Source organism: Lagenorhynchus albirostris, chromosome 4, assembly GCF_949774975.1.
Source record: "Lagenorhynchus albirostris chromosome 4, mLagAlb1.1, whole genome shotgun sequence".
NCBI lineage: Eukaryota > Metazoa > Chordata > Mammalia > Artiodactyla > Delphinidae > Lagenorhynchus > Lagenorhynchus albirostris.
The window spans coordinates 128743870-128770289 of NC_083098.1; the positions used below are offsets into that span (position 1 = coordinate 128743870).

Sequence of the window (26420 nt, forward strand, 5' to 3'; positions counted from 1 at the left end):
TCTACGCGTTATACAGTTGTCGTTAGTATTAAATAACGTGCATAAATCATTTAACACGCTGCTTATGTAACTGATATAATATTGAAAGACTATAATGTCATCTTACCATTTAGGTGTTTCTTCACAGTCTTATGCTTTTTATTTTTCCTAATGAAGATGCAATTAATTTAAAGTGCCACCTTGAACTACTGTTGATATATGTAACAAACAGTAATGTACTACAAGAAATTCAACTAGACAGTCATTAATTTTTATCTCTTTTTTTCCCCAAGGTGTGGCAGCCGACAAAAAGCTCGGAGTAAAATTCTAGTGACCTAGATATAATTATGTGTTCCATTTAGAAATGAAGGTTGTTTAAACATAGTAAAAACAATATGACCTTATAAAAGTAAAACTCTCTTAGCAATATGTGCCTTTAACAAATTTTCACATTTAATATACAACAAGGCTTGCACATAACTAATAAATATAATGGTATATAATTAAGAAGCACTGTTGTTTTCCAACAAATTCATAAGTGTGCCCTTCTTGAAAACACACAGAATAGTTTATTTTCTATTGTAATCCTTATGCTATTTTAAACAACCTTTAAGTACAATATTCACTTGAATATGAATAAAATATGAATTAAGATTAATGACTTCCATAGCCTTAAAGTCATATTTCCCTCCATTTATGATAAAAAAGAAATCAGTGGATATTAGTGCAGGAAAATCTAAGAAGCTGTCACTATTTCGACACTATTCACATGTAGTATACTTGTATAGGTATAGCCCTACTGGTTACAGCACATCAAGTTAAGATCCCCCCAATCTGTGCAAATTCTGCTGATTTCCCTGGCCAACTCAAGTATTTTACAAACTGAGCATGGGTCACAAAACATTACCAAGCAACAGCAAAATCAATTGTAAATCAATCTCAATTCCTAAAAAAAATTTATGTTATTTCCCCTGGTTGACAACATACATAGTAACCAGAACGCAATCCAGGCACCAGAACTTGGGTTCCACCTTTACAAAATAATAGCATGTCCTCTTAAACACTTAACCTCACTGAGAATCAGTTTTCTTACATGATTTGACAAAATAATCAATATATGTTGTCAAGATCAAATGAGGAGGGACTTCCCTGGTGGCACAGTGGTTAGGAATCCACCTGCCAATGCAGGGGACACGGGTTTGATCCCTGGTCCAGGAAGATCCCACATGCCGCGGAGCAACTAAGCCCCTGCGCCACAACTACTGAGCCTGCGCTCTAGAGCTGGCGAACCACAGCTACTGAAGCTTGCGTGCCTAGAACTCATGCTCCGCAACAAGAGAAGCCACCACAATGAGAAGCCCTCTCACCGCAGTGAAGAGTAGCCCCGGCTCGCTGCAACTAGAGAAAGCCCGCACGCAGCAGTGAAGACCCAACACAGCAAAAAAATTATTAATTAATTAATTTAAAAAATAATTAGCCAAAAATAAATTAAAAGAAAAAAGATCAAATGAGGTAACATATGTAAATACATTTTGAAAACCATAAAGCAGTTTATACATATGTGTGTTAGCTTATTAAATATTTGAATATATTTTTATTTTCCAAATAATAGTTCTCGATTATTAGAAACATTATAATTATTATAAAATAATTATTTTATACAATGATTATTATAAAACATCCACTTGAAAAAAATTCATTAAAATCCTTTATAATCATTCCACTTGTTTTAAAAATAAAAATTCTCTTTATTTTAAAAAAGTTCCATTTGTCCTCCTATCTCTCTCTCTCTCTCTCTCTCTCTCTTTTTCTCTCTTACTCCTCTTCCTCTTCCTCTTTCTCTGCTATGTGAGGACACAACAAGAAAGCAACCATCTGCAAGCCAAGAAGAGAGCTCTCACCAGAGCCCAACCACGCTGGCACCTTGACCCCAGACTTCCAGCCTCTAGAATTTACGTGGACCTCTCACTGCCATGGCCTCTCCCGCTGCGGAGCGCAGCCTCCGGACGCGCAGGCCCAGCGGCCATGGCTCACGGGCCCAGCCGCTCCGCGGCACATGGGACCCTCCCAGACGGGGGCACGAACCCGCGTGCCCTGCATTGGCAGGCTGAGTATCAACCACTGCGCCACCAGGGAAGCCCTGAATGCGGATCTTGATGTTTGAATATGTTTTAACCTTGCACGATGTCTATATTAACAATATATGGGTTGTTTGATAAATAAATATTTTAAAAATTAAAAAAAAGTTCCATTTGTCAAAAAAAATAGAAGCATTACTAAAAAAAAGTCATAACATATATTTTTAGATAATATTAAAAAACGCACTTGAAATAAAAGTATATACAGTTAGCTTGCAATTCTATTTTAACATTTTTAATTTAAACATACAACTTCTTTGGAACTTTACCTTATTTATATTTCATGCAGCATCAAAGAAAGCAATCAATGCATTTTGGTCATAACTGTCCAGAATCTCCAGTAAAAGAGGCACTTTGGTTTTTACATTGGTGCCTTTGAATTTGAACTTATCTATGAAAAGATCGGTGATCATGCCTATAAAGAAAAAATGTTAATTTTCTGTCATTGATTAATTCTATTAATGACACATTATTTAATGAAAGTAAGCGACTGCTTGAGAATCTATTTCTAAGCACCTGTAATTCCATTATTTAACATACAGAAATCTGAAAGGATTGATGCATCAAAAAATATTTGGGGGGGATTTTAAGGCAAGTTTCAAAATATAAATCATTTGGCTAATAACCCTCTTAACAATTGGCTATAAGCTATTAATTCAGACAATCAACTGCTGGCCAGTTTTGAACTGCTATTGGTATATATAAAATTACAACAAGTGGGTTTTTTTTTTCCACCAGGCTGACCATTTTGACACAGTGTAGACATATTCTGTTCATAACAGCTTTATCTGAATTAAAATATCCCATCTATATGTTGACCATTCTTAGGATTTGACTTGAAGGCAAATATTTCTAGTTTCAAAGATCTGGGCAAATTATTTCACCTTTGAGTTTTTGCATATATATAGTGGGAATAATTCAAGCTATCAATCTTTTATCCAAAACTCTTGATGCAAGATGTGTTTCAGAATTTTTCACATTTTAGGAAGATAATAAAAGGAATATACCATATATATGGCATAATACCCGTGGAAAGTGAGTGGCAGCATCTGATAACAAAACATAACATTTCTGCAACAAAATATATGAATATTCATACTAAGTGGAATAAAAAAACTATAAATAACCTCATATCAGTTTAAGTGAGGTTTTGTCATTAATTCAGATCAAGTCAGATTTATTGCCAAATGATTTATGAACAAAGTTTTTGATTTCAAAGCTCTCTGGACTGTGGAATTGGTGATAAGATATGGTGGTTCTGCACCACCCATCTTCTAAGTTGTAATGGGGATAAAAGATCATGTGTTTGCCACATAGTAAATATTAAGATATTAGATATTATTGTTACCGTTTATGAGCAAGTCTCTGGGCATAAAATAAATTCATTAGGTAGATCTTAAGGATCAATATGGACTGATGATACCAACTGACTCTACAGAAGACTCGGCACAGTGCAAACAGCTTGCATTTGGGGGCAAGGAGGTTCTAATGAAGGCTTTGCCACCACCTACCTATGTGACAACACATTCTTAAGCTCAGATTTCAGTTTACAGATGTGAAAACCAGAGATAACACTATCTACCTTGCTGAGCTGTTGTAAGGATTAAATATCCCCCCTAATTATAAAGATGTTATAAATAAATAGGCGTGCTATGCACAATAGGTCTTACATAAAGATCACAAAAAATGTTTCCTTAAGCTGTTCCTTCCTTCCTCCCTCTTGCTCTTGCTTTTTCAATACAACTGTGAAACATTCAACTTCTCACCACCAAAGCAGAATGAGTTTTAAACATAAACTGACACAGCACATATATACCCCCTATTAAATTTTGCATAAAAATATTAAATGCTGCATTTTGATATTTCAGAATAGCAATAAAAACTGAAAATTATTTGTGTGAAATATAGCCTAAATTGTAATGCTTCATAGGATACATTCATTTCACACTGGGTTTCTTCATATATATAAATTCATTGCATTAGACTTATTTCACTTCTTAATATTTATTTGTATTTTATCTAGTAAAAATATTAAACATTAAAACCAACTTGACAAAATAAATATATTGGGCAGTACATGGGTTGTTACTGGTTCATGACTGCTGTAATCTTTGCCTGTCTCCTTCTGCCCAGCTTCTCTCATGTGATCCTTTGCAAACAGCCAGTAGAAAAGAAATATGACAAGGTATTCTAGAATAGTTCACTAACCATAGAGTCTTTCAAGATGTGCAGGTTGCTTTTTGTATTCTTCCTGTAGGTGATCTGCCTCTTCTAGGATACAGCGATATTCTGGTATCAGAAAGTTTGTGTTTCCCTCATGAACCTGCAATTCCTTATTTTAAAGTTAAAAACAGAAGCACTTAATGTTCAAAATTTAATCCAGTGTAAAGTGGATTTAAAGTGGAAAACTTTAAGGTCTTTACAATTTTAGAAATCCCATCACAATAAAATAATGATCACGAGTCCCGTGACACAAATACTTACTTTTAAAGCATCAATTAATTGCACTTTCTTAGCCAAAAGCAACTGGTACTCCAGCTTTGGGTGGATTAGCTTTAATGTGTGTTTGACTGATACTTCATTTATCTCTATAAGAAGTTAAGTCAGGCACAATTAGAGAAGTCACTTTGATCAGGAACATTCTTATTGTAACAACAACCAACAACCCCCCCCAAAAACAGAAAGAATGATTCTTTTTTTTTTTTACCGTATAATATGTTGAGGTTAATTTTCCTTTTTGTAGCTTCTTTAGAGAGCACATCTTTTAGGATGGATATAGTAGAAATGTTGTCAGATTTAAAAACTCCTTCACCTTTTCTATAAAATTAATATTTTTAAAAGAACAGCTTTAGAAGGAAATACATCCAATAAATATGTCCAATAAATACATATTTTGCAAATAGGACCTTGTGTCTAGACTTCATTTAATTTTAGATTTCTTTATATACACATCTCATTATTAATGTAAAACATATTTAAACATGTAACCTTTTACTGTTGTAGTGATTCAAGTTCTAAACATACTTGTAAAACTGAATAAAAGATGTTAGACACATGCCTCCGAAAGATACGACAATTTATATAAGTTCTTCATTTAAAACAACTTCTTTTCATTTTCACTAATAAAATTTCCAATAGCTAACCCCTATGTATATAAAATGCATTTAGAATTGCTTGCTTTCATATAAGTTTTTTTTATGTAATCACATAAATTACAGCATGACTATATGCTTCATCCTTAAAAGAAAGCTAATATCAAACCTAAGAGTAACATCTTCTGTTCTTCCATGCCCAGCATCCATTGCCACTTCTTACGTTCACAGGACCCTTCTTTTTCTTTATGGAACCCCTCCTTCTCTCTCTCTCTTTCTCTCTCACCCTTTTCAATCCATATAGTTTCATTGGCACTGGCCCCAACCCCATTTCTGGGACTTCAGGAGGAAGTTTTCAGCAGCGTATTCCATACCCCTGAGCACAGTGGTTCACGACTCAACGATGATACTCAATCCTGGGACTTTTATTGGAACTAGTGGGAAAGAAAGGCTATGGTAGCTGAAAAGATATAAAGCTGGATGGAGCTGTTGGTGGCCACCATGGCACTACATAGGAAAGCCAAGAGAAGACAAAAACAGCTGAGCAATGGAAAGGGATAAAGTCTTGACAATATCAGTTAAGCCACTGATCCAGTTATGCTTGAGGCAGACTACTGCTAGTCTTTTAAGTTATATGAACTAATAAATTCCTTTTATTTGGTTAAGCCTGCTTACGTTTGGTTCCTTTTTATGATGACCAAAATTTTCCTAATTAATATATACCATCTTTTACATATTCAGTGTTGCCTTTTTGTTTGCTTTTATATTGACTGCTTTTTTTTTCTTTTTTTCTAGAAAGATGAATAATACACACTTATTTTGATCCCAATTATGTATTAGAAATCATGAGATTTTTTTCACTAGTCTTCAATTTTAATTAATAATATTTAACATTAAATACTTATGCAGTACCTGGCACTGCGGAATGACTCACGTGGTTTATCTTCCTTTAAGCATCACAATTCAGTGAAGTAAGTGCTACTATTTCTATTCGTCAGAAAAGAAACTGAAACCCAGAAAGTTAAGTAATGTAGCTAAGAGCAAATAGCTGGTGAGTCACAGAGCCAGATTCAAACCTAAGTATGTCTGTCTCCAAAGTACACGCTTCTATACTTCTTCCATATATATGTATTTTATGGAACAAAAAACCTTTACTGTGTACCACTATGTTCAAAGCCATGTGTTAGATACTTGGAGGATACATACAAAGTTAATTAAGAATAAACTCTGCCCAGAGCTTACAATCTGATTTACAGACAAGCTTACATAAAAATTATTATATACTTCAAAAAAATAACAATAAAAACCTAAGGCAGGTAAGAATAAAATGTTATGGGAACAGAGAATAGAATCAAGGAAGACTTAAAAAATGTACCTATTGAGTTGGGCCTTGAAGAATAAGTAGAGTTTTGACTATTAAGGAAAGAATATTTAAAGACACAGAATGGTAAAAAGCAAAGGTATGCTATTATAAAAATATGTAGTATGCCAGGGGCCTGTCAAATTGTCTGCTATGATTAAAACGTGAGGTTCGCTGTGGTACTTCAAAACTGAAGTCATGATTCCAGGTTTACACAGGTAAGATCCCCTGGAGGGTACAGTGAAACACCCCCATAGAACTGATGCTAAAACCAATTAGATTTCTGGAGAGTTCTTGGTCCCAAAGGCTATATTCAGAGGTAAAATTATGTGTTCACTGTTGTTTCCAGAACCTAGCATGGTAAAGTCTCAGCTAGGAAGCAGAAAGTAGAATACCTCAGTAAACTGCTTAGGGAGAGAAGCTTTAAGAGACAGAGACAGAGAGAAGATAAGAAACCTCCTCCCCTCCAAACAAACAAAATCAAAAAACAAAAGATCAAACAAACAAAAACAACCTGCAGATGTGAGAGAATGAGAATGCAAAAACCTTGCAGAAGTATGAGGGTACAAGCTCAAAGCAGATGTAGAGAAACCAGCTTTACCCAACACATTCAGAAAAAGAACAAAAGAGAAGGAAATTTTAGCCTCTACTATATTCAGAAACAGAAATTAGGGGAGCCTATGGGAGATGAGTAGGGAGTGACAGTGAAGGGGGCAGGAGGGCAACTGGGAGCTTGAGAAGAGTGTCAAGGAATAATGACCTTCACCTCAATGTGGTCACTTCAAAAGCCTGCATGTTCTAAGCTCTCAAGTTCTTGAGCCATTTCCTATTTTTGCATAAAGAAATTCAATGGTAATTCTTCTTGTAATTCTTACTGGAATTAGGATAAATGTTCAAATCAATTTGGGAAGGACTTGCATGTTTACATTGTCTTCATATTGATAACTATAGAATATATTACTCCATTAAATCAAGTCTTTAATGTCAATAAAATTTTAAAGTTTTCTTCATGAAGTTCTATGTATTTCTAATAAAGAATATTCTTACAGATTTTACATGAACATTTTGTTATTGTTATCGCTGCTCTGAACGAATCTTTTTAAATAATTTATTTTCTAACTGGTTATGGCTGAGAATTGGAAAGGTATTGCCCTTTCATATTCATCTTTAGTCAATCATTTTTTAAACTCATTAATTCCATTTGTTTTTCAAAGATTCTCTTAAACAGTATAGTTTTTCAATCATATTATTTGCAAATTATTACTGCCTTAAAACTTATGAAAATTTAGAAGTTCCATTTATATAAAAAACACTTGTGAACCAGGAATAAGTTTTATTTACCTGTAGGTACTTTCAAGTTGTGTATCCAGGAAGGTGTTCTGAAAGTAAAATGTCACACATTCTCCTGCTGGAGGTTTTTCAGGAACTTCAGGCAGGCAAAAAACCACCCAGGAGTGAAGTTCCGCAAAACTGAACTGGCCTGTCAAAGTCAGTGTATTCATGGGTCTGCAATTAAACAGTAGAGGTACACATATTTGTCTGGGAATACACAGAGGTATTATATGTACTCAACACATTAAAAAACAGAATTTTGCAACAGTAGTTACAAATAGAAAAGCAGCCTTTTAATTTTTCTCAGATTTATCTTAGCCATCAGAGAAACATTTTGATTTCAAGGGAAAAAAAAAAAGAATGCTTACCTATACCTGTACTTCTAATATTCAGTTAAGTGACATAAATAGCTTGTTTTCATTATAACATGCCTTCACAAATACAATTCAGTTTACTCAGGTAAATTCCATTTTTTAAAAGTTCATCTAGTGTTTATATTATAGGAACTACAAAACATAAGAATCTCCTAAAGGAAAAAATCAGCATAATGTGAAGGCAAAGAATTGGGTTTTTAAGTAAGATGGACATGGGTTTGAAACGCTAGCTGCACGCCACTGGGAAAGTTAGGGAATGATACCTTCTATTTTGCAGGGATATGGAATTAACTTTCTATCTGCAAATTACACATACACAAAAGGTTGTAAACTAAATCAAATAAATTTAAAATAAATCAAATGGATAAAGAATTAAGAAAATGCAAGTTTATGGAATTAAAGGTACAGAAAGAATTTTAAGAGAATACAGAATAGAAAGGACTTTTGAGATTGCCACACCAACTCTATTTGCAGATGAGAGAACTAAAGCCCAGAGCTTAAATTATTTTCCCAAAGTCATGTAGGAACAGATATCAGGCTATATAATCTGAGTCTCCTGAGTCCCAGTTTGCTGTTCTTTCCAGAACACCACGCTATACCTCCTTTAACAACTTTGACTTTTAAGCAGGAAGACACCCTCAGAGAATCCATTCTCTTTAATGTTTTCCCAAAACCTTCCTTAGGAACTTTTCTCCTTATATCGTATTTAAATTACATACCTTTAAAATTACAAGCTGCAATAGAAAAATACATAGGCTTTGGCCTCAAATCTTCACTCTGTTTCTCATATCAACAAGTTACTTACTTTTCCAAACATTACTACTTGTTTTGCCGTAAGACTTAAATGGTAACACCTAAGCACTGAGCACAATGCATGGCACAGGGCAAGTATTCACTAATTGTTCATTTCTTTCCCTTCTTCATTTAAGGCCATGGTCTCTCATTTTCAGAAAAGAAAGTGAAAAACTATAACCAGGAGGATAATTAAGTTGGAATGGAAGTTAGAAATAATAGGGACTATCACAACTAATTGCTCTACCAGTATTCCCTGAGGTGAAGTAGAAAGGAAATATAATGTTTGAGGCTAACACAATAAGGTCCTGTTTACAGAGAACTCAAATGCTAAACAGTATTTTCTCACGATAGATGTTTGAGACAGAGAACTATTACTCTACTGATTTCAGAATGGTAAATATATGAGAAAGATAGGAAATTCCAGCTCAAATCAGCCTCTAAAAGAAGACAAAGACGCTTACGTCTATTAGAAATAATACAGGTATCCCCTGCTTTTTGAAAGTTCACTTTATGCCACTTTGTTTTTACAAAAGGCCTACACGAGTGCCTATTTTCGGTAACCAAGAGAAATCCAAAGAGGATTTTTGCTTTTACCAAGAAAAGGTGAAAAGCAAAAACAGCCTCAGCGTTTGTTCTGCAGCGGCTGTTACCGAAGCAGCAAGTACCCCAGCAGCACTGAGAGCAGCCCCGCCGAGTTCCTTCTCCAGGAACTACACTCATCAGGCCACATAGCTTTGAACTGTCTGTGAGCATCTGTGCTTTATCCCAATTTATTTTGAGCATCCATTATCAAGATGTGTCCTACAGTAACTGCTTCTTCGCTTTATGCTATTTTGGCTTATGAAAGGTTTCATAGGAACACGCTACTTTCAGATAGCGGGGGAAACCTGTACACAGCATTTAAATATTTATTTAATTTTTAAAAAGCACAACTAGCTACCAGAATTTACACTACTAAAATAAAAAGCAACTTTATCTGCATCATGTAATATCCTAAAAATAAACTTCTCCCTCCTTTGCCCTACCTGTCATGATCAATAAAGTGAGTTCTTTGATGGAGTGAAAGGGGTTTGATAAGGTACTGGCGGACCTGACATGTTTTGGGTTGAATTCTTGGAGTCACATATGCTTGAAGTGTCCCATACTGGCCTTCAATTGAGCGAATCTGAACACAAAAGAGGAAAGAAAATAAGAATAATCTGGCAACATAAAGGCTATCTTTAAAATGTTCAACACAAGCAAGCAGGCACTCAGACCGTAATCTCTTCTGTAATATGTTGAAGGAAATAAGGACATTCTATGAAACAAGAACTTTTTACCTCTACCGTAAAAGAAAATTTTAAAAGATTTTGGAAATCAAAAGCAAAATTAATCCATCTATGAAAGTCATCCCCACCACATATTTTTTAGGTCTGTCATTCCAAAAGACAGACATTCTCACACACCACCCTATCACATCTAAAAGTGTAGGTGTATAATATATTGTATAAGATTCACATAAAAAAAATGGTTAAAATTTAGATATTTTTGTTGAAGGGATAAGTGGGTCAATAACTAATACTTCATTTTCTCAGAAATAGGGGTATTATAGCATATGGCTATTGTTATAAAAACCTACTGACAGAAAAAAAAATGTTTCCAAGAACTTAATTCTTGACTTTCTATGAAAATAGAGAAGCATACTCACAATTTACTTATGACATATTTGGATTAGGAAATTCTTTTTAAGCTATTTGAATATGGCTAGTTGGATATCCTGAGAATTTAAAACACTTACAGAAAACCCTAATTCATGAAATTATGAAGACCTAATTTTAGGAGTTAGAAAGCAATCAAGTTTCTCCCTCCTGTCCCTTTCAGCTCTTCTCTGTTCCAATTCATGAAGTGGATTGTAGTACCTGTTGTATTACAACAGGTTGTATTCTCTAATCTAACTGATACATCGGCTCATACTTTTCCTGGCATGTGAGGGGGGGAAAAAAATCAATGTTTTACCTAAATGGGAAACATAAATAAAAGTTTAAAGCAAGATTTTTTGCAAATTTTATACTGAAAATATTGTTCTGAATGGGAAGAGAGAAAAGATAAGGAATAAAAATACAGAAGGAAAATAAAAATCGATCTGATAAAGCTCTATTTTAGGGTTTCTTTTTAAAGGGTAAGCTTACACTGGCACGTAAGTTTTTCCACAATAAGTTCACAATTAGTACAACACGGGGAATATAGCCAATATTTTATAATAACTGTAAATGCAGTATCAACTTTAAAAAAAGAATATAATTGTTCATAATATTAAGAAAAGTCATAATGCTTTCTCTGATTATATACTTCATATTCATTTTTTAAAAATCCACACAATGAAGAAAAATTAGGATTAACATATAAGTAATCTGAAATCCTACCACCCAGAGATGATCAATATTGCTATTTTGATAGTCAACCTTTCTTTCATACATCTCTCTATGCAGATGTACAAAAATAAATGCATAACTTCACATGACTAAATTCTATTTATATCATAGACATCTTTGTTTTTATTTCTAATAACCAGATTTTTCCCTTATCTCTGCCTCTCCTAATACCATCACCTCCTTCCCACTCCCATCCCACCCATACCTTCCCCCTATTGTATGACCTATCATATCAGAGAGGTATGTTTCTTTTTATACATTTCTTCATATTATAGATAATATATATATATACATATATAGGACTTTTATCTGCATTTTGTGTTTTTCATGGAATTTGCTCCATGTTAACAGGAATTGACCAACTCCTTCTTTATTGCAGCTCTGCAATATTCTATGAAATGGATAAACAGCTATTTATTCAAACATTAAATTACTGAGTGTTCACTTTGGTTCAACTTTCTGCCTCTACAAACAATGCTGTGTGTACAATACTGTGATTTTATTGCTATGAAATAGATTCCAACAAATGGGATTATAGCCTATTTTACCAAAGTAGCAATAAGAATTTTTATTTCCTTCAGCTATGATTGAGAGTGTCCTTTTCCTCATCCTGCCACCTGGTAATTCTGCTTTTTCAAAATTTTTGCCAATCTGTTAGACAAGCGGAAACTGATTTTTGTTATTTTGAGTTTCCCTAACTGATAATGAGGTAGAATATGTTCTTTTAATATTTGTTAGCTATTTTGATTCCCTCTTCTGTGAACTGCCTATCCACATTGGCCTATTTTCCTAATTGGGTAGTCTTTTTTTTTTTTAAGGAACAAGATTCTTTCTTTCTTTGGCTGCGTTGGGTCTTAGTTGTATGCGGGATGTTTCATTGCAGTGTGTGGGCTCAGAAGTTGTGGTGTGTGGGCTCTCTAGTTGTGGCATGTGGGCTCCAGAGTGCATGGCCTCAGTAGTTGCAGCACGCGGGCTCTCTAACTGTGGCACACAGGCTCAGTAGTTGCGGTGCACGGCCCTAGTTGCCCCGTGGCATGTGGGATCTTAGTTCCCCAAACAGGGATTGAACCGGCGTCCCCTGCATTGGAAGGTGGATTCTTAACTACTGGACCACCCTGGGTAGTCTTTTTAAACAACTTATAGGCAGTCTTCATATTCTGATATTTACCCATTATCTGGAAGACAGCTTCTTTTTGAAAATAACTAGGTACTTAATTCATCTGAATTTATCTTTTATAATATATGGCATAAGAATCCACTTAATATTCTTCCAGATGGATGCCAGTTGTACCAATAGCAATTTTTATTTTTTTAATTAATTAATTTATCTTTGGCTGCATTGGGTCTTAGTTGCTGTGGGTCTAACCACTGTGCCACCAGGGAAGTCCCACCAAAAGCAATTTTTAAATAAAAATAGTAATTTAATAGAATTTTCCCTATCTAAAAACGCTGGGCATTAAATTCCCATAAATATGTGCTGGGCTATATTTCTAAACTTTATTTTGTTGTGTGACCTATTTATTTAGGCCTTGTAAATACCCCACATTATTTTTATTATAGTAGTTTGATAGTACATTTTACCATAGGGCAAGATAAGTTCCACCTTTTCTCCTTTTTCATAGTTTTGTTGGCTCTTTTCAGGCATTTACTCTTTCCTCTGAACTTTAAAGTTATTATATCCAATTTTAAAAAAGAACATAGGTTTTTAATATTTTTAGGCCTACTTCCTAATTTATTGGCACAATCTAGCTCAGTGAATGTAATCTAAATGTTTAATTAGGTTACATAAATATGCTGAAGTATATTCCTTTAGAACTTATACCAGTTTTCAATTTTTCTTTCAAAATACATGAAAGGGAACTTATACAGATGAAAATAAATTGTTTAGAAAAAAATTACATTTTAACTGGAACTTCCTTAACCAGATATGAAAAAGTTATTGTGCAATAGCATCTCTCTTGAAAAAAGCATACTCTGAGTTTCAGAACATCAGGAAAAAGTTATAGTGCTTAATTTCTGGATCATAAACATATCAAAAATAATTTTTTTTTAAATTTCACACTAAAAATTAAATAACTAAAATAAACTTGTATGCTACAATCAGTATTTAATTATAAAAGTGATTATGTTAGTAAATTGCAAAAGGAAACTTCAAAGATTTTCCCTGGAATAGTTGGTAATGACATCACTGGAATGCAATCAGAAAAATCCAGATAATAGGAAAATATAGGGCAAACGCTCAGATACTTCAATAACCAAATTACCTTATTTGGACCATGATTGGATCAAACAAACTAAAAAAAACACTACACTAAACATTTGATAATACTAAGGAATTATTATTATTTTTCTTAGGTGTGATAACAGTATTGTGGTTATGTTTTTAAAAAGAGTTCTTATCGTTTAAGTGGAGATATGTATATGCATAACAGATTCACTTTGCTGTGCACCTGAAACTAACACAACATTGTAAATCAACTATACCCTAATAAAAAATTTTTTAAAAATACAAATTTTACATAATCACTTAGAAAAAAGAGATCTTATCTTTTAAACATATGTACTGAAATATTTACTAATAAAATTATAAAGTATTTTGTATTTGCTTCAAAATAATTTGGAATGGAGAGTGACAGCATAAACAGGATTGTCATGAGTTGATCATCGCTGAAACTGGAATCATTACTTTTATGTATGCTTGAAACTTTCCATAATAGAAAATTATAAAAAATATTTCCAGTTAGAGGAAATTTAGGATTGGTAATTTTAGAGAACGTGACTGGTTGAGTGCTAACAGAAAAGAGAGTGGTTTGGGCTGAATTAAAACCTAATAGGTCATTCAAAAGACATTATTCCAAAATGCTCATTTCAGGAAGAAATTTAATGCAAAGAAATGATATCGTATGTTGCAAGATTTACCAAGGAAACAAGAAAGTTCAAACTTTCAAATAAAGGTAATCTCAAACAGTTTTACCTTTAGTTCCAGCCTCGTGGTATTTGCCTGGCACCGATAAGTGGCGAGAAGAAAGTTGTCATTTGACTAGGAAGAATTCAAAGTTGAGGAAAAGGATGAATCTATGTTTTTAACAATAACAACAGCACCAACAGTAATAATAATATTTATTTTTACTGAGCACCCATTATTTGGGTGGGACCATGCTATGAGCTTTATGCTTATTCCTACAAACAACCCTATGTGGTAAGTTTTAACAGATGAAGAAATTGAGGTTTGAAGGGTTAGGTAAATTTCCTAAATGCCAGTAAGTAATGGTATTCAAATTCGTATCTTTAAGACTCTAAAGCTCAGTGCTCTTTCCATATTAAATCTCTCCAATAACACTTTAAAATATTAATTGTTCTCCCAAAAATTTAACTGGCAGTGCAAACTCCTAATGTTTGCATTATAAAGGTAAAAACATCAATGTTCAGTGTTGAATGTATTTGATTTTCACACATACTTATAGACAACTGAGAAATATCTCATCTATGCATTCCCAGCAAATAGCATAGTGTCAGGTAGACTGTAGGCATTCAACACGTTTGTTGAACAAAATTGGAGAGGTTACTTCAAGTATGATAACTTCTTAAAATTGAATAATAAACTACTAAGAACAGAAGAGTATATCTGTGTGCATGAATTGCAAAATCAGACAAAGCAACGTGAACTATTTGATATGAAATTTTCAGGCACTGCTATTTCCCTATTTTTAATAAATACTGAAGAAATAAAAAGAATGCTAATGCTAAAAAGAAAATTCAAATGTTTTAATTTCAAATCATTTAAACTCAGCAAACACAGAGGATCAGTCAACTTAAAAATAAATATACTTGTGTGTAATTAAAAACAAATATTGTGTGTAATTAAAAACAAATATTTAAGTATTTATGGATAAAATTATATATATTAATTAAAGGCGATAAAATGTCTGGAATTTGGTTTGGGATAGGGAGGGAGAGGGTAAAGAACATAAAACAAGACTGGCCATATGTTAAAGTTAGTGATGAGTACATGGAGGTTATTACAGTATTCTTTCTCCTTCTGTATATACTTGAAATCTCCATAAGATTTGTTTTTAAGCCATCATTCTAGAAAATAGGTTTTAAATTAGTATGAAATACTCATTTCAAAGAATCCTGCAGTGATATAAACAGGTTAATCTTTCACTGTAACTTAGGAATTAAAGATCTGAAGTTCATACTAACTTGATTTTTTAAATGATCATAAAAATGTAGGTCTTAATCCTTTTATGTTTTATTCTCAAACAGGGATGACAAAGCACATATGATAAATAATACAACTGCCATAAAATCTCTTATCAAAAAAAAAAAGCTTTACTCTGAAATTATTTTGAAAATTATTCCCTAATATAACTATCAACTTTGTTCTTTATCTACTCCTGTTATCCTTCCTTTTGTTTTTTTTTTGTTTCTTTTCGGTGCGCGGGCCTCTCACCGTTGTGGCCTCTCCCGCCGCGGAGCACAGGCTCCGGACGCGCAGGCTAAGCGGCCATGGCTCACGGGCCCAGCCACTCGGCGGCATGTGGGATCTTCCCGGACCGGGGCACGAACCCGTGTCCCCTGCATCGGCAGGCGGACTCTCAACCACTGCGCCACCAGGGAAGCCCTATCCTTCCCTTTTTAATGCCAACTCCAGTCACCATTTCCTGCTCTGGCTGGCCTTCTCCAATGCAGCTGCTCCAGACCTTCTCTGAACCCTAACTTCTCTTCAGGAGCCACACCTAAGCTCTGAGATGCTAGTCAGCCAGTACCATGCAGAAAGAAGTGATACAGTAAGCACGTCCAAAAGCTCTGATATGGTCTCATCCCAGGTACTTTGCACACAGTAAGTGTTCAATAAATGTCTGTTGAATGAAGGTTAAGCAAGAGTCAACAAGAAAAAGTGGGGAAAGACAGGCAGATGGAACAGATCATGTTTAAATGTAGGAATGTGTGAAGCTGTAAAGCATTTTCAAGAAATTTTAAGAACTTCAGTTTGGCAGAAATCATGTGCATGGGAGGGAAGGTAGCAGCTGGTGAGAGATTAAGTTGGAGATGTAATCAAGAGCTGAATTACAGATTTTTTATGCTACAGTGAGGAATCTTGACCTACATGCAGCTCAGGAAATAAGGAATCTTTAAAAGGTTTTGAGAAAAGGAATGACACGGGGATGTTTGTCTTTTAGGAAGGCCTCTCTGGTGGCAGTGCACAGCATAGCGTGGAGGTGACAGGCAATACTGGAGGCACAGAAACTGGCAGACGGGGAGTTCAAGCAAAAGCATTATGAGGACCTGGAAGGTTAACAGAAGTGCAAATGAAGCAGAGTCGACGTAGAAGAGCAAGGAGGTGGAAATGACAAAAATTAGTGACTACAGCAGCACCCCCCCTTATCTGTGGTTTCGCTTTTCAGGGTTTCAGTTACCCACAGTCGACTGTGGTCTGAAAATATTAAACAGAAAATTGCAGAAATAAGCAATTCATAACTTTTAAATTGCACACCGTTCTGAGTAGTGTGATGAGAACTTGTGACATCCCATTCCATCCTGTCTGGGACATGAATCATCCCATATTCATGCTGTATATGCTACCCGCCCGTTAGCCACTTAGGAACCATCTCAGTTATCACATAGACCAACCTTCATGGTATTGCAGTGCTTGTGTCAAATAACCCATGTTTTACTTAATAACAGCTCCAAAGTGCAAAAATAGTGATGCTGAAACAAACACCGTATCATACAGAGGTTCCGTACTATTCTGATTTCAGGCATCCATTGGGGATCTTGGAATGTATCTCCAGCAGAAAAGGAGGGAACTACTGTAACTGGATTTAACAGATCAGAGAGAGGAAGGAATTTAGGACAACACTCCAGTTTCTGGATTTTCTGAGGATAGGGAAAGAGAGTAGAAGCAGATTTTGAGGGAAGGGTTATGAAAGGAAATACAGAAGAAACATCAAACACTAGTAGCATTTACAGGCTTTATACAAAATGGCATAATGGAAATGAAAGCATTTGAAGAATTTTTTATATTTTTACTCACCTCAGAATCACAGCTGCTAAAGCTGACAACAGCAGAATTTTTATCCACATCTAGTAAATCTATTGGAACATCACTCTACAGTCAATATTAAAAAAAAAAAAGGTTTAGATGAAAAACTAAAAATTCTCACAACACAAATTTTCTGTAAGGGTTCTCCTTAGCTCTAGTTTACGTTTGTCTCTAAATTTGACAGTATGAACTCTCTTAACTTGTATTTGATAATATGCACTTCTAGAAAATAAATATAATAAAGAATAAGAGTTATATTACAATGACCTATTTTTTTCTAATTTGGATTAATCAGATCACAGAATTTCATCTCTCATCACTCTCTTTAAAGTATACTCTTCCTACTTTTTTTTGTCAGTGCTAAAAATGTTACCATGGGCTGCAAATAATCATATGACCATTCTTACTATATCAGTTCATTTTTATCATTTCTTACTTCACCTGTAACACAGAAAGGGGATAATTTTTGGTCTCCTCCAGAGAGGTAGCTTCTAGGACAATGCTGTTGCACTGTGTTCTGTGTGAATGGTGCTTCTGGAGTTGTTCAATGCAGTAGCCCTTGAGCTAGCATTACCTGAGAGACATTTCTGCCTCTAAGTTTTAATTAATAATCTGATCTCTCCCTCACATCTTTTAAAACTTTGTCTTCTTCCTCTTTATTCTTTTCTCATTTTCTGATGGGTTTTCCATCTTGCTTATTTTCCATTCATCCTACTATCATCCTTTTCCACTCCCTGAATATCTTCCAATTTAAAGAAAAAATAATTGTTAGGCACCCATACTCCAATGTAAAATAAAAATTTTAAAAAACTAATAATAAAAAAAGAAAAAAGAATTAAATACATTGATAAATGGAGTTATATATTATTATCCCTAAGTTTCACCTTTTGAGATTATCTACCTAGAAACTGATGGTTAATGAGCAGGCTGTATTATTTCAGTAGTTGGAGCTTAAAAAAGGTTCTAATAAGGATATAAAATACTGGAGTTTCCTAAGTCACATCTCTGTTAAGATTCTCCTAAAGGCTAACCAGAGAACAAATCTTTAATGTCCTTTCTAGGTCTTCCTGAAACTTAAGTCCATTGGTCTTTTGTTTAATATGTACGGGATAAATAAAAAATAAAGACATAATTTAAATAATCTATGAGCCAACTGATTAGCTAATGCAAGATTAAGATAAACATTTAAAATCACCGTTTAAAAGTGTTCAATAATAATTAGTGCATACGACTTGTTTGCAAAATAGATCCAGCCATAAAACAAAGAAATTAGACATTCTGCTTACTTGTATTAAGACATTATCTATCGCCGTCTGAACCTCTAAGATAAGGCTGTAGCTGGCATCATCTTTATTTAATGTAAACTTGTCATTTACACTAAATGAAGGTACTGCTGATTTTGCTTTGCTTGATTGAGAAGACTGTTGATATTTCTCTCTTTCCTGTAGTACCTTATATTGCAGATGTTCCAACTCACTCCTAGAGGAAAATATATACAAATTTGTCACCTATAAGTATAAACATTTGAGATCCTTAGAATATTTACAAAAGTCTGAGACATTTACTGCTGCAAAATGCATTTTTATTGGTTGAGTTAGAACTATAACACTAATAGGAACAAAATTTTTACTTCTATGACTGACCTAATGGTTCCACATTATTTAACTCTGATCTAAAAACTAAAACATCTACTCAGCCCCACACCAGCAATATTAATAAGGCATTGTAAGAATCAAGGCAGGCTGCAAATAATCAATCCTAATACATGAATCTGGTTACAGTCACATATAGCACTAATCAGAAAAGAAACTGATTGTTCTGGGGTAGAGGAACATATTAGATTTAATAAGAAGAAACAGAACGTGTGAAATCAGTAAACATGTACCTTTCAGTAAGACATTAGGGGCAAAAGACAAAATAAGAAGGCTGCTGAGTATGAATATATTGGAGACCACAAGGGTAATCACGAGCCAGAGGTACAGCTGAAGTTCTACCAAGTGTTGGAGATTGAACTGTGCAGGCATTGCTTAGAGCTGCTCCAGTTAAAGGGAAAGGAAGTAAATAGTAACTAGGGTAGAACAACATGAGGTTTAGCTACTAGCCCCAATTGAGGGGGAAAAGTCTGGGAAGGCGCTTGGAAGGGATTTGTGCACTAAACAAAAGAAAAGATTCATTCGCCCAAGAAATATTTACTGAGTGACTCTATGTACTTAGGATCCGGGTGCTGAATGAACAAAATAGACATAAGCTTCTCGTGAACGTACATTCCAGTGGAATCAGGAGGGGGCTGACTTGGTTATAAATATGAGGTATTGTACTGAGGACATGAGATAGTAGTTCATTAACTCTCCTTGGTGTCCTTGCTGCATGAACATTAGAGCTTTCTCTCTTGGTGACTTTGGTGAACTGGTCTGTGGTGAACTGGTGGTGTGGCTTTAGTGAACTAGTACTTGTGGCATTTGGTTGCCTCAAAAACTTCTGTAGCCATCAACTACCACCAAAAAAGGATCAGCCCTCACTCCTGAGGGCTGAGGGCTGAAGGGCTAGGGTAAGGAGAATAGTCATTAAAAGTTTCAGTGACTCCCACTTCTTCATTGTATGCAGCAATTTTCCTTGAGGCCATTTTCACAGGACTTGTCAAATTGAACAGGTCATGAAAGCAATCCCTGTGTCTAAGAGAGTCAACATTACTCATTTCCAGTAAGAAAACTTATAAACCAAAGTTACAGACTCAGAAGGGTCCACAAGAGCAGTAAACATGAGAATTAATGAGGAATAGAGCCATCTGTGTTGGTTTCTTTCTAATGTCTATGAAACCAAACAAACAAAAAAAACACTGTAACTGTTTATAATAAATGAATGAAAAAATACAATTCTTGAGCTAAGAAAAAAACAACATAGAATAAAACATATAAAAAGTGTATTTCTAACTCCAAAATATTAATCAGCACTTACTGCTAATTTTCTCAAACTGATAAGCTTTTATTTAAAAAGGTCATAAACTAATTAAATGTATAATTCCTTCCAATAAAATATACTGCATTTATAAATAAGAAAAAAAACCAATCACATACTTTATGAAATGAAAAAAAAAAGAAGCAAACAAAAATCCAAAATTACCGTAACGAAGAAATTTTATTCTGCATCTCCTGATTAATTTTTAGTTCTTCTCCCGGTCCACTTTCCTTGTGAATAGGCTCTGTCGTCAGACCTGTAACCCAGCCTGCAGAGATGAATTACAATCGTGCACCGTTAAGTGCTGCTAGTGTTAAAAGAAACCCAAGATACATGCCCCTGTGTCCACCAACATCAACCTCACTTAGTCTTGGACTTATTCCTTTTCAAACAACAAGACAAAACAAAACGCAAAAGAAATCAAGCTAGAAGATATTCAAACCATAAAGAAATTACTTTGGATACCATTTTTGTTTTGCCTGAAATACTGTAATACTACGATTAAGGAAATCTTTCACTTCTCAATTTAAAGTTTTAGTTTTCAAGTATGGAATAAGTCAACACATTCTAGGCAAATGCCAAAAACAGCTGATGAATAAAAGTTGTCTTTCAAAAATTATTTTCATGGCAAGTTAAACTCTCATATAACTATTGTGAGAATACAAAAATGACCTACTCAAAAGCAAGCAAGTTTTATAAGAAATGTACACAGTAACAAAACAAACTAAATTTCAGTAAATATTCTTTTTAAACCAAAGGATATCATTTAATTTTCAAAGATGCTAGAGATATACTAAGTACTTTTAAAAAGTATTATTCAAATATTAACTGTTTTATAAATCAATACACCTACTCCTTCCTTTCTTATTTTTTAACCATTAGAGCTTTTAATGCTGTAGGTAAGAGTGACTTACTAATAAACATTTTAAAAAGCAATCATCAAAAGCAATTTATTAAATTTATATTTTTTATTATTGATTCTTTCTTCAACTAGCTATTACCATTTACCTTACCTGAATATGTGGATACCACGATTTCATCATAGCCATCTTTCCCTACACAACCACCCTGGATAGATGTGACACTCTCAGACAACGTCTAAAATAAATTTAAGATCAAGCACGTCATTAATAAAATTTCACAGATATGTGAAATAATAAGCCACAAAACTTATTTTGCTGTCTCCCAACATTCAACATATATTTATTGAATACTTATTATGTGTAGACACTGAGATTGGAAAGGTGAAAATCCTACACAAATGGCTGAAAATTCCAGTGCTTTTTAATTTGGGGAAAGAAGATTGAAAATGATTCATATATTTGTGTGTACCACTCAGCTACAGTAATCATCTAATGAGCAAAATCATTTATTTATATAAAGAAATAAGTTTTTTTAAAAAAATGACATAAGCGGGAATTCCCTGACAGTCCAGTGGTTAGGACTCCATGCTTCCACTGCAGGGAGCCTGGGTTCCATCCCTTGTCAGGAAACTAGGATCCTACAAGCCACGTGGCCAAAAAAAAAAAAAAAAAAAAATTACATAAGCAAAACTCTCAATACATTTAGTTTATTACCTGAATTCCACAGACCACCTCTCATGTGTTTTCTCCAAATAGTTTTTTAGAAGAATAAAGAAGACGCTAGCTTACATGGAAACTTTAGACAACTTGCTACTATGGAGACCAAGTTTTTCAGATGCTTCAGGGTTTATATCTCTTTTAAGCAATACTTCCCAAACTTGCCTGACAATAATCATTTGGGTGAGTCAACTAGGAATCTGTATTTTTAACAAGCACTCTAGGTCAGTGGCTTTCAAGCGATTTGGAAAGCAAGCAATAAGTTTCATATTGCAATCTGGTATAATTCACACATGAACATACACAACAACAGATATAACTTAAAAGGTTTGTGTTGCACTCTGATATATTCTAATCTATTCTCTTTCATTTAAAAAAAATGTGTTGGCAACCCGTTAATGAGTTTGACCAGTAGCTCTGCCAGGTAATTATTATCAAGCAAGGCCCAGAACCATTGTCCTAAAGGGGAAGGTACAGGGAATGGACACCAGCATTAAAAATGCTAGTTCTCTTCATCCTCCCTGTAAGAGGCAAACCTCTGAGCTATTCTGCAAATCAGGCTGTCTTAGCTGTTCCTGAGCTAATTACCTGAGAGATTCAAGTGACAAAGGTTTGACTATACATTTGCATGAAGTTAGGTTCATAGGTGCATTTTTTTTCTTTTTTTTTTGGCTGCACTGCACATTTTGCAGGAATCGTAGCTCCCCGATCAGGGATGGAACCTGTGCGCACTGCAAGGGAAGTGCAGAGTCCTAACCACTGGACCACCAGGGAATTCCCCAACAAGTGAATTTTTAACAAGTGTCCCAGTGGATTTCATATACACTAGAATTCTTCAAACTTTTTTGTTCATGTTCTCGCTAAAGTTAATTCTGAAAAAACAAACAAAACTGCATCCATCCCTGTGTACATTTTTAAACTGACTTTCAGATTTTCATCACCACTTTAAATAGTTACAAAGAATGTAATATCTGGAAGTTTTAGAGATTATAATTTTAAAATAAAACTGTCACATAATCACACTCCAATCATACCCAATGAATCTAAATATCAAGACAAATTTATACACACAATTGACTTAAAAATGAAAAAACAAATCGTTCTTTCACAGCTGGAAATTTTACATTGTTCCCTAAACTTCTATTTTCACTCCACTTCCCCCACATATATTTATCTTAATGTAATGTACTCATATGCTTGAAATTCTTTTATACTTCTCTGCAACCAAGAAAAAAGAAATAGAATTTTTTTATCTTCTGTGATTAAAAACTCTAAGAATTAGAAATTTCTATTGTCTAATTATTAGTATTTCACAATTGATCGACAAATATATGTTTTATATTTTTAACTAATAACCACTAAAACAAAATTCTACAGGAAATGTATCTCATGAGACAATAGGACAGTTTTTCCTTCTAAATTATTCATGTACCACAATGAGTATTAATTATATATTGGTAGAATGAGACTGAGTTCAACATCAGTCCTATTCTTTCTTCATTTTCATAGATAGAAGCACTAATCGAGCTTAGTGCCATAAAGATATTGATGAGACTAAAAGAAATTTTGTTGTAAAAAGTTCACTCTATTGTTTAAATATCTTCCAAGTTACATACCTAAAATCATCTGATCTACCACTGAAAATGTTTAATGGTGTATCATCTGACACCTTGATTAGGTCCTCCTTCTATATATTGAAAGCAAAACACTGGAAACCAGCTGACTACAGAAGAATGTTTTACTGAGTCAAGAGTCACACACATTCTCACTTTCTGAGTGGTTTATTGAGTGACTATTAATTATAACTTACTCTTTCACTCACTTAGAAGTACCTTATTTAACCTAATGTACTCAGAAAAAGTTATAAAAATTAAAAAACTGTTAATTTCTACATTTTTTTGTCAATACAACATTTTAATGAAATTCATTTATCTTATGTACTTCAAGTACCTTTTTATAAAAGTCTTGGAGTTGTAGATTTAGGTAATTCAACTTACACCTTAAAAAAAACAGTCATAGAACCATAACACAGGAGATCATAGACAACATAGTATAGACATGCTTTATGTAAGTAACAACATGGAATGCCAATTAGGGGAACTCACAAGAAAAGACCTTGGTCACTGCTCAAAATATTGGTGAATAAATATATATTTATAAGTTTAAATTAAAATGTGATGTTTAAGGTATGTACATATTGTCTTTTTATGATCTGCTCCTTAACTCTTTTGATTAACCATCAGTCCAGACTATGTCAGATAAGAGGACTTCTCCTGATTAGGAAAACAATAAAGAGAGTGACGTCATGAATCAAGATGAGGCAGCATATTCGCAGCCTTAACACAACATGGAAGCAGTACCTCTATCATCAGACAAACAGAAGAAAGATTGGGAAGACAGGAATTCTTAGTGCCACACCTGGCAGAGGGGAGACATGCTATGTCATTACTGGGGTTTGGAATAGAAGTCAAAGAGGAAACTTGGGGTCTAAATAGGAAAGTTTCTCAGGGGTTGATGATAAAAAAATGGGAGATCACCAACACAGGATTATTATGTACTTTTAAGCCTAAACTATTATTTGCATCATTAGCAAGGTAACTTTGTGCACCAAAGAAAGATGAACAAGTACAAAATAAATCCAGAAAATAAGTTGTATAATGTTTTTATCCCCATATTACCTAAATAATAATACACTTTATGTACCAAAACATCTGTTATTTACTGATATGCAATTAAAGTAGGTACTGGGAGAAATTTACCACTATTAGAGAAATTAGACAAAGAAAGAAAAGTTCATACTGAGTTGTGGTTTTTTGTTGCTGCCGTTAAACAGCCTCAATACATCATGCATGAGGCAGGATGGGGAAACCCTGGACAGGAGAACACCACTTTATGAAAATTAAAGATTCAGTTTATGCCAGAATGCTTCTCCATGTGACTCTGCACCTTGGGATAAACAAGCTTAATTACACTTAAAATCTGTGAACTAAAAATTACTCTTATCTAGTATTTCTTCTCATACTGTGGATCCTGGGTGGCGAGAAGTGAAATTGCTACTTTTCCCTCTCAGCTTAAGGATATTTTTGATATTGTCTTAACAATACGAAGTTTATTCCTAAAACCTGATTACTTTAAAACAACACAATCTCATTTATGCTACCTAAACATATAAATGTTACTCCTGTAATCTATTATGCATTATAGAAACTAAGGTAATACATATAATAATTTGCATATACAGTATTTAGAAATCAAATAAAAAAGTAATTTATTGTTCAGTTTGAGGGCAATAGTCATTTATTCAAACATAAGAGTAGTCTAGAGAAGATTTTGATAATGTCAAAGCAGAGATATTTTAAGCCAAACACAAAATTTTAATATATTTCATTTAATAAAACACAAAGTCAGTCATCTCTATAATTGATTAATAATAAGCATATATAGTCCTTTTAAAAGTGAACTTACCTGATCAAATCGTAGAACAGGCTCATTTGCATTATCAAAACTATACACTTCCACCATTCCATCATCTCTTCCAACAAGTAAATCTTTAACCCCATCACCCACAATGTCAAAGCTGTCAATACACAAAATACCTTTAAAAAAGGTAAATGATAAGTTATCAATAAAATTGATATTATAGTAAAAAATATACCAAGTATGAATGAAAAAAAATATATATCAAATCAGTGTAGGAAAAAAAAACTAGGGTAAATTAGCTTCCCTGGTGGTGCGGTGGTTAAGAATCCGCCTGCTGAAGCAGGAGACACGGGTTTGAGCCCTGGGCCAGGAAGATCCCATGTGCCGCGGAGCAACTAAGCCCAGGCGCCACAACTACTGAGCCTCTGCTCTAGAGCCCGCAAGCCACAACTACTGAGCCCATGTGCCACAACTACTGAAGCCCGCACGCCTAGAGCCCGTGCTCTACAACAAGAGAAGCCACAACGAGAAGCCCACGCACCGCAACAAAGAGTAGCCTCCGCTCGCCGCAACTAGAGAAAGCCTGAGCGCAGCAACAAAGACCCAACACCGGCAAATATAAAAAAACAAATAAATAAATAAAAATTTAAAAAAACCAAAACAAAACAACTATAACAATAACTTCCCAATTGAACTCCATGCCTCTAATTTTGACCTGCTTCCCTACAAACCCACTCTCCACGGAGTGTTTTTGTTTTAGTTTGGTAAATTAGATCACATCATACCCCCACTTACAATTTTCCAATGACTCCTCACTACAGTTAGATTAAAATTCAAACCCCTTTACCAAGGCTCGTGAGGACCTACGTGAGTTGGCCTTATTCTACCTCTGTGACTTCATCTCATGCCATACGAACGTATTTAGCCACACTGGTCTT

At 34.3% G+C, this 26420-nt stretch overlaps 1 protein-coding gene across 3 annotated transcripts in view; it reads right to left on the reverse strand.

The window, feature by feature from the left end:
- Nucleotides 1-2272: 2272 nt before the first annotated feature.
- BBS7 (Bardet-Biedl syndrome 7) overlaps nucleotides 2273-26420 on the reverse strand; it is a 41919-nt gene continuing 17771 nt past the window's right edge. For all 3 annotated transcript variants that reach the window (XM_060148663.1, XM_060148661.1, XM_060148664.1), the window contains 12 exons: nucleotides 25528-25658; nucleotides 21496-21580; nucleotides 20648-20750; nucleotides 18814-19006; nucleotides 17519-17593; nucleotides 14456-14521; nucleotides 10096-10235; nucleotides 7911-8075; nucleotides 4825-4934; nucleotides 4602-4705; nucleotides 4326-4449; nucleotides 2273-2532 (listed from right to left, as the gene is read on the reverse strand). In XM_060148663.1, coding sequence (XP_060004646.1) covers nucleotides 2399-2532; nucleotides 4326-4449; nucleotides 4602-4705; nucleotides 4825-4934; nucleotides 7911-8075; nucleotides 10096-10235; nucleotides 14456-14521; nucleotides 17519-17593; nucleotides 18814-19006; nucleotides 20648-20750; nucleotides 21496-21580; nucleotides 25528-25658 — 1430 coding nt within the window. In that variant the 3' untranslated portion in view covers nucleotides 2273-2398. The remainder of the gene's footprint in view (nucleotides 2533-4325; nucleotides 4450-4601; nucleotides 4706-4824; nucleotides 4935-7910; nucleotides 8076-10095; nucleotides 10236-14455; nucleotides 14522-17518; nucleotides 17594-18813; nucleotides 19007-20647; nucleotides 20751-21495; nucleotides 21581-25527; nucleotides 25659-26420) is intronic.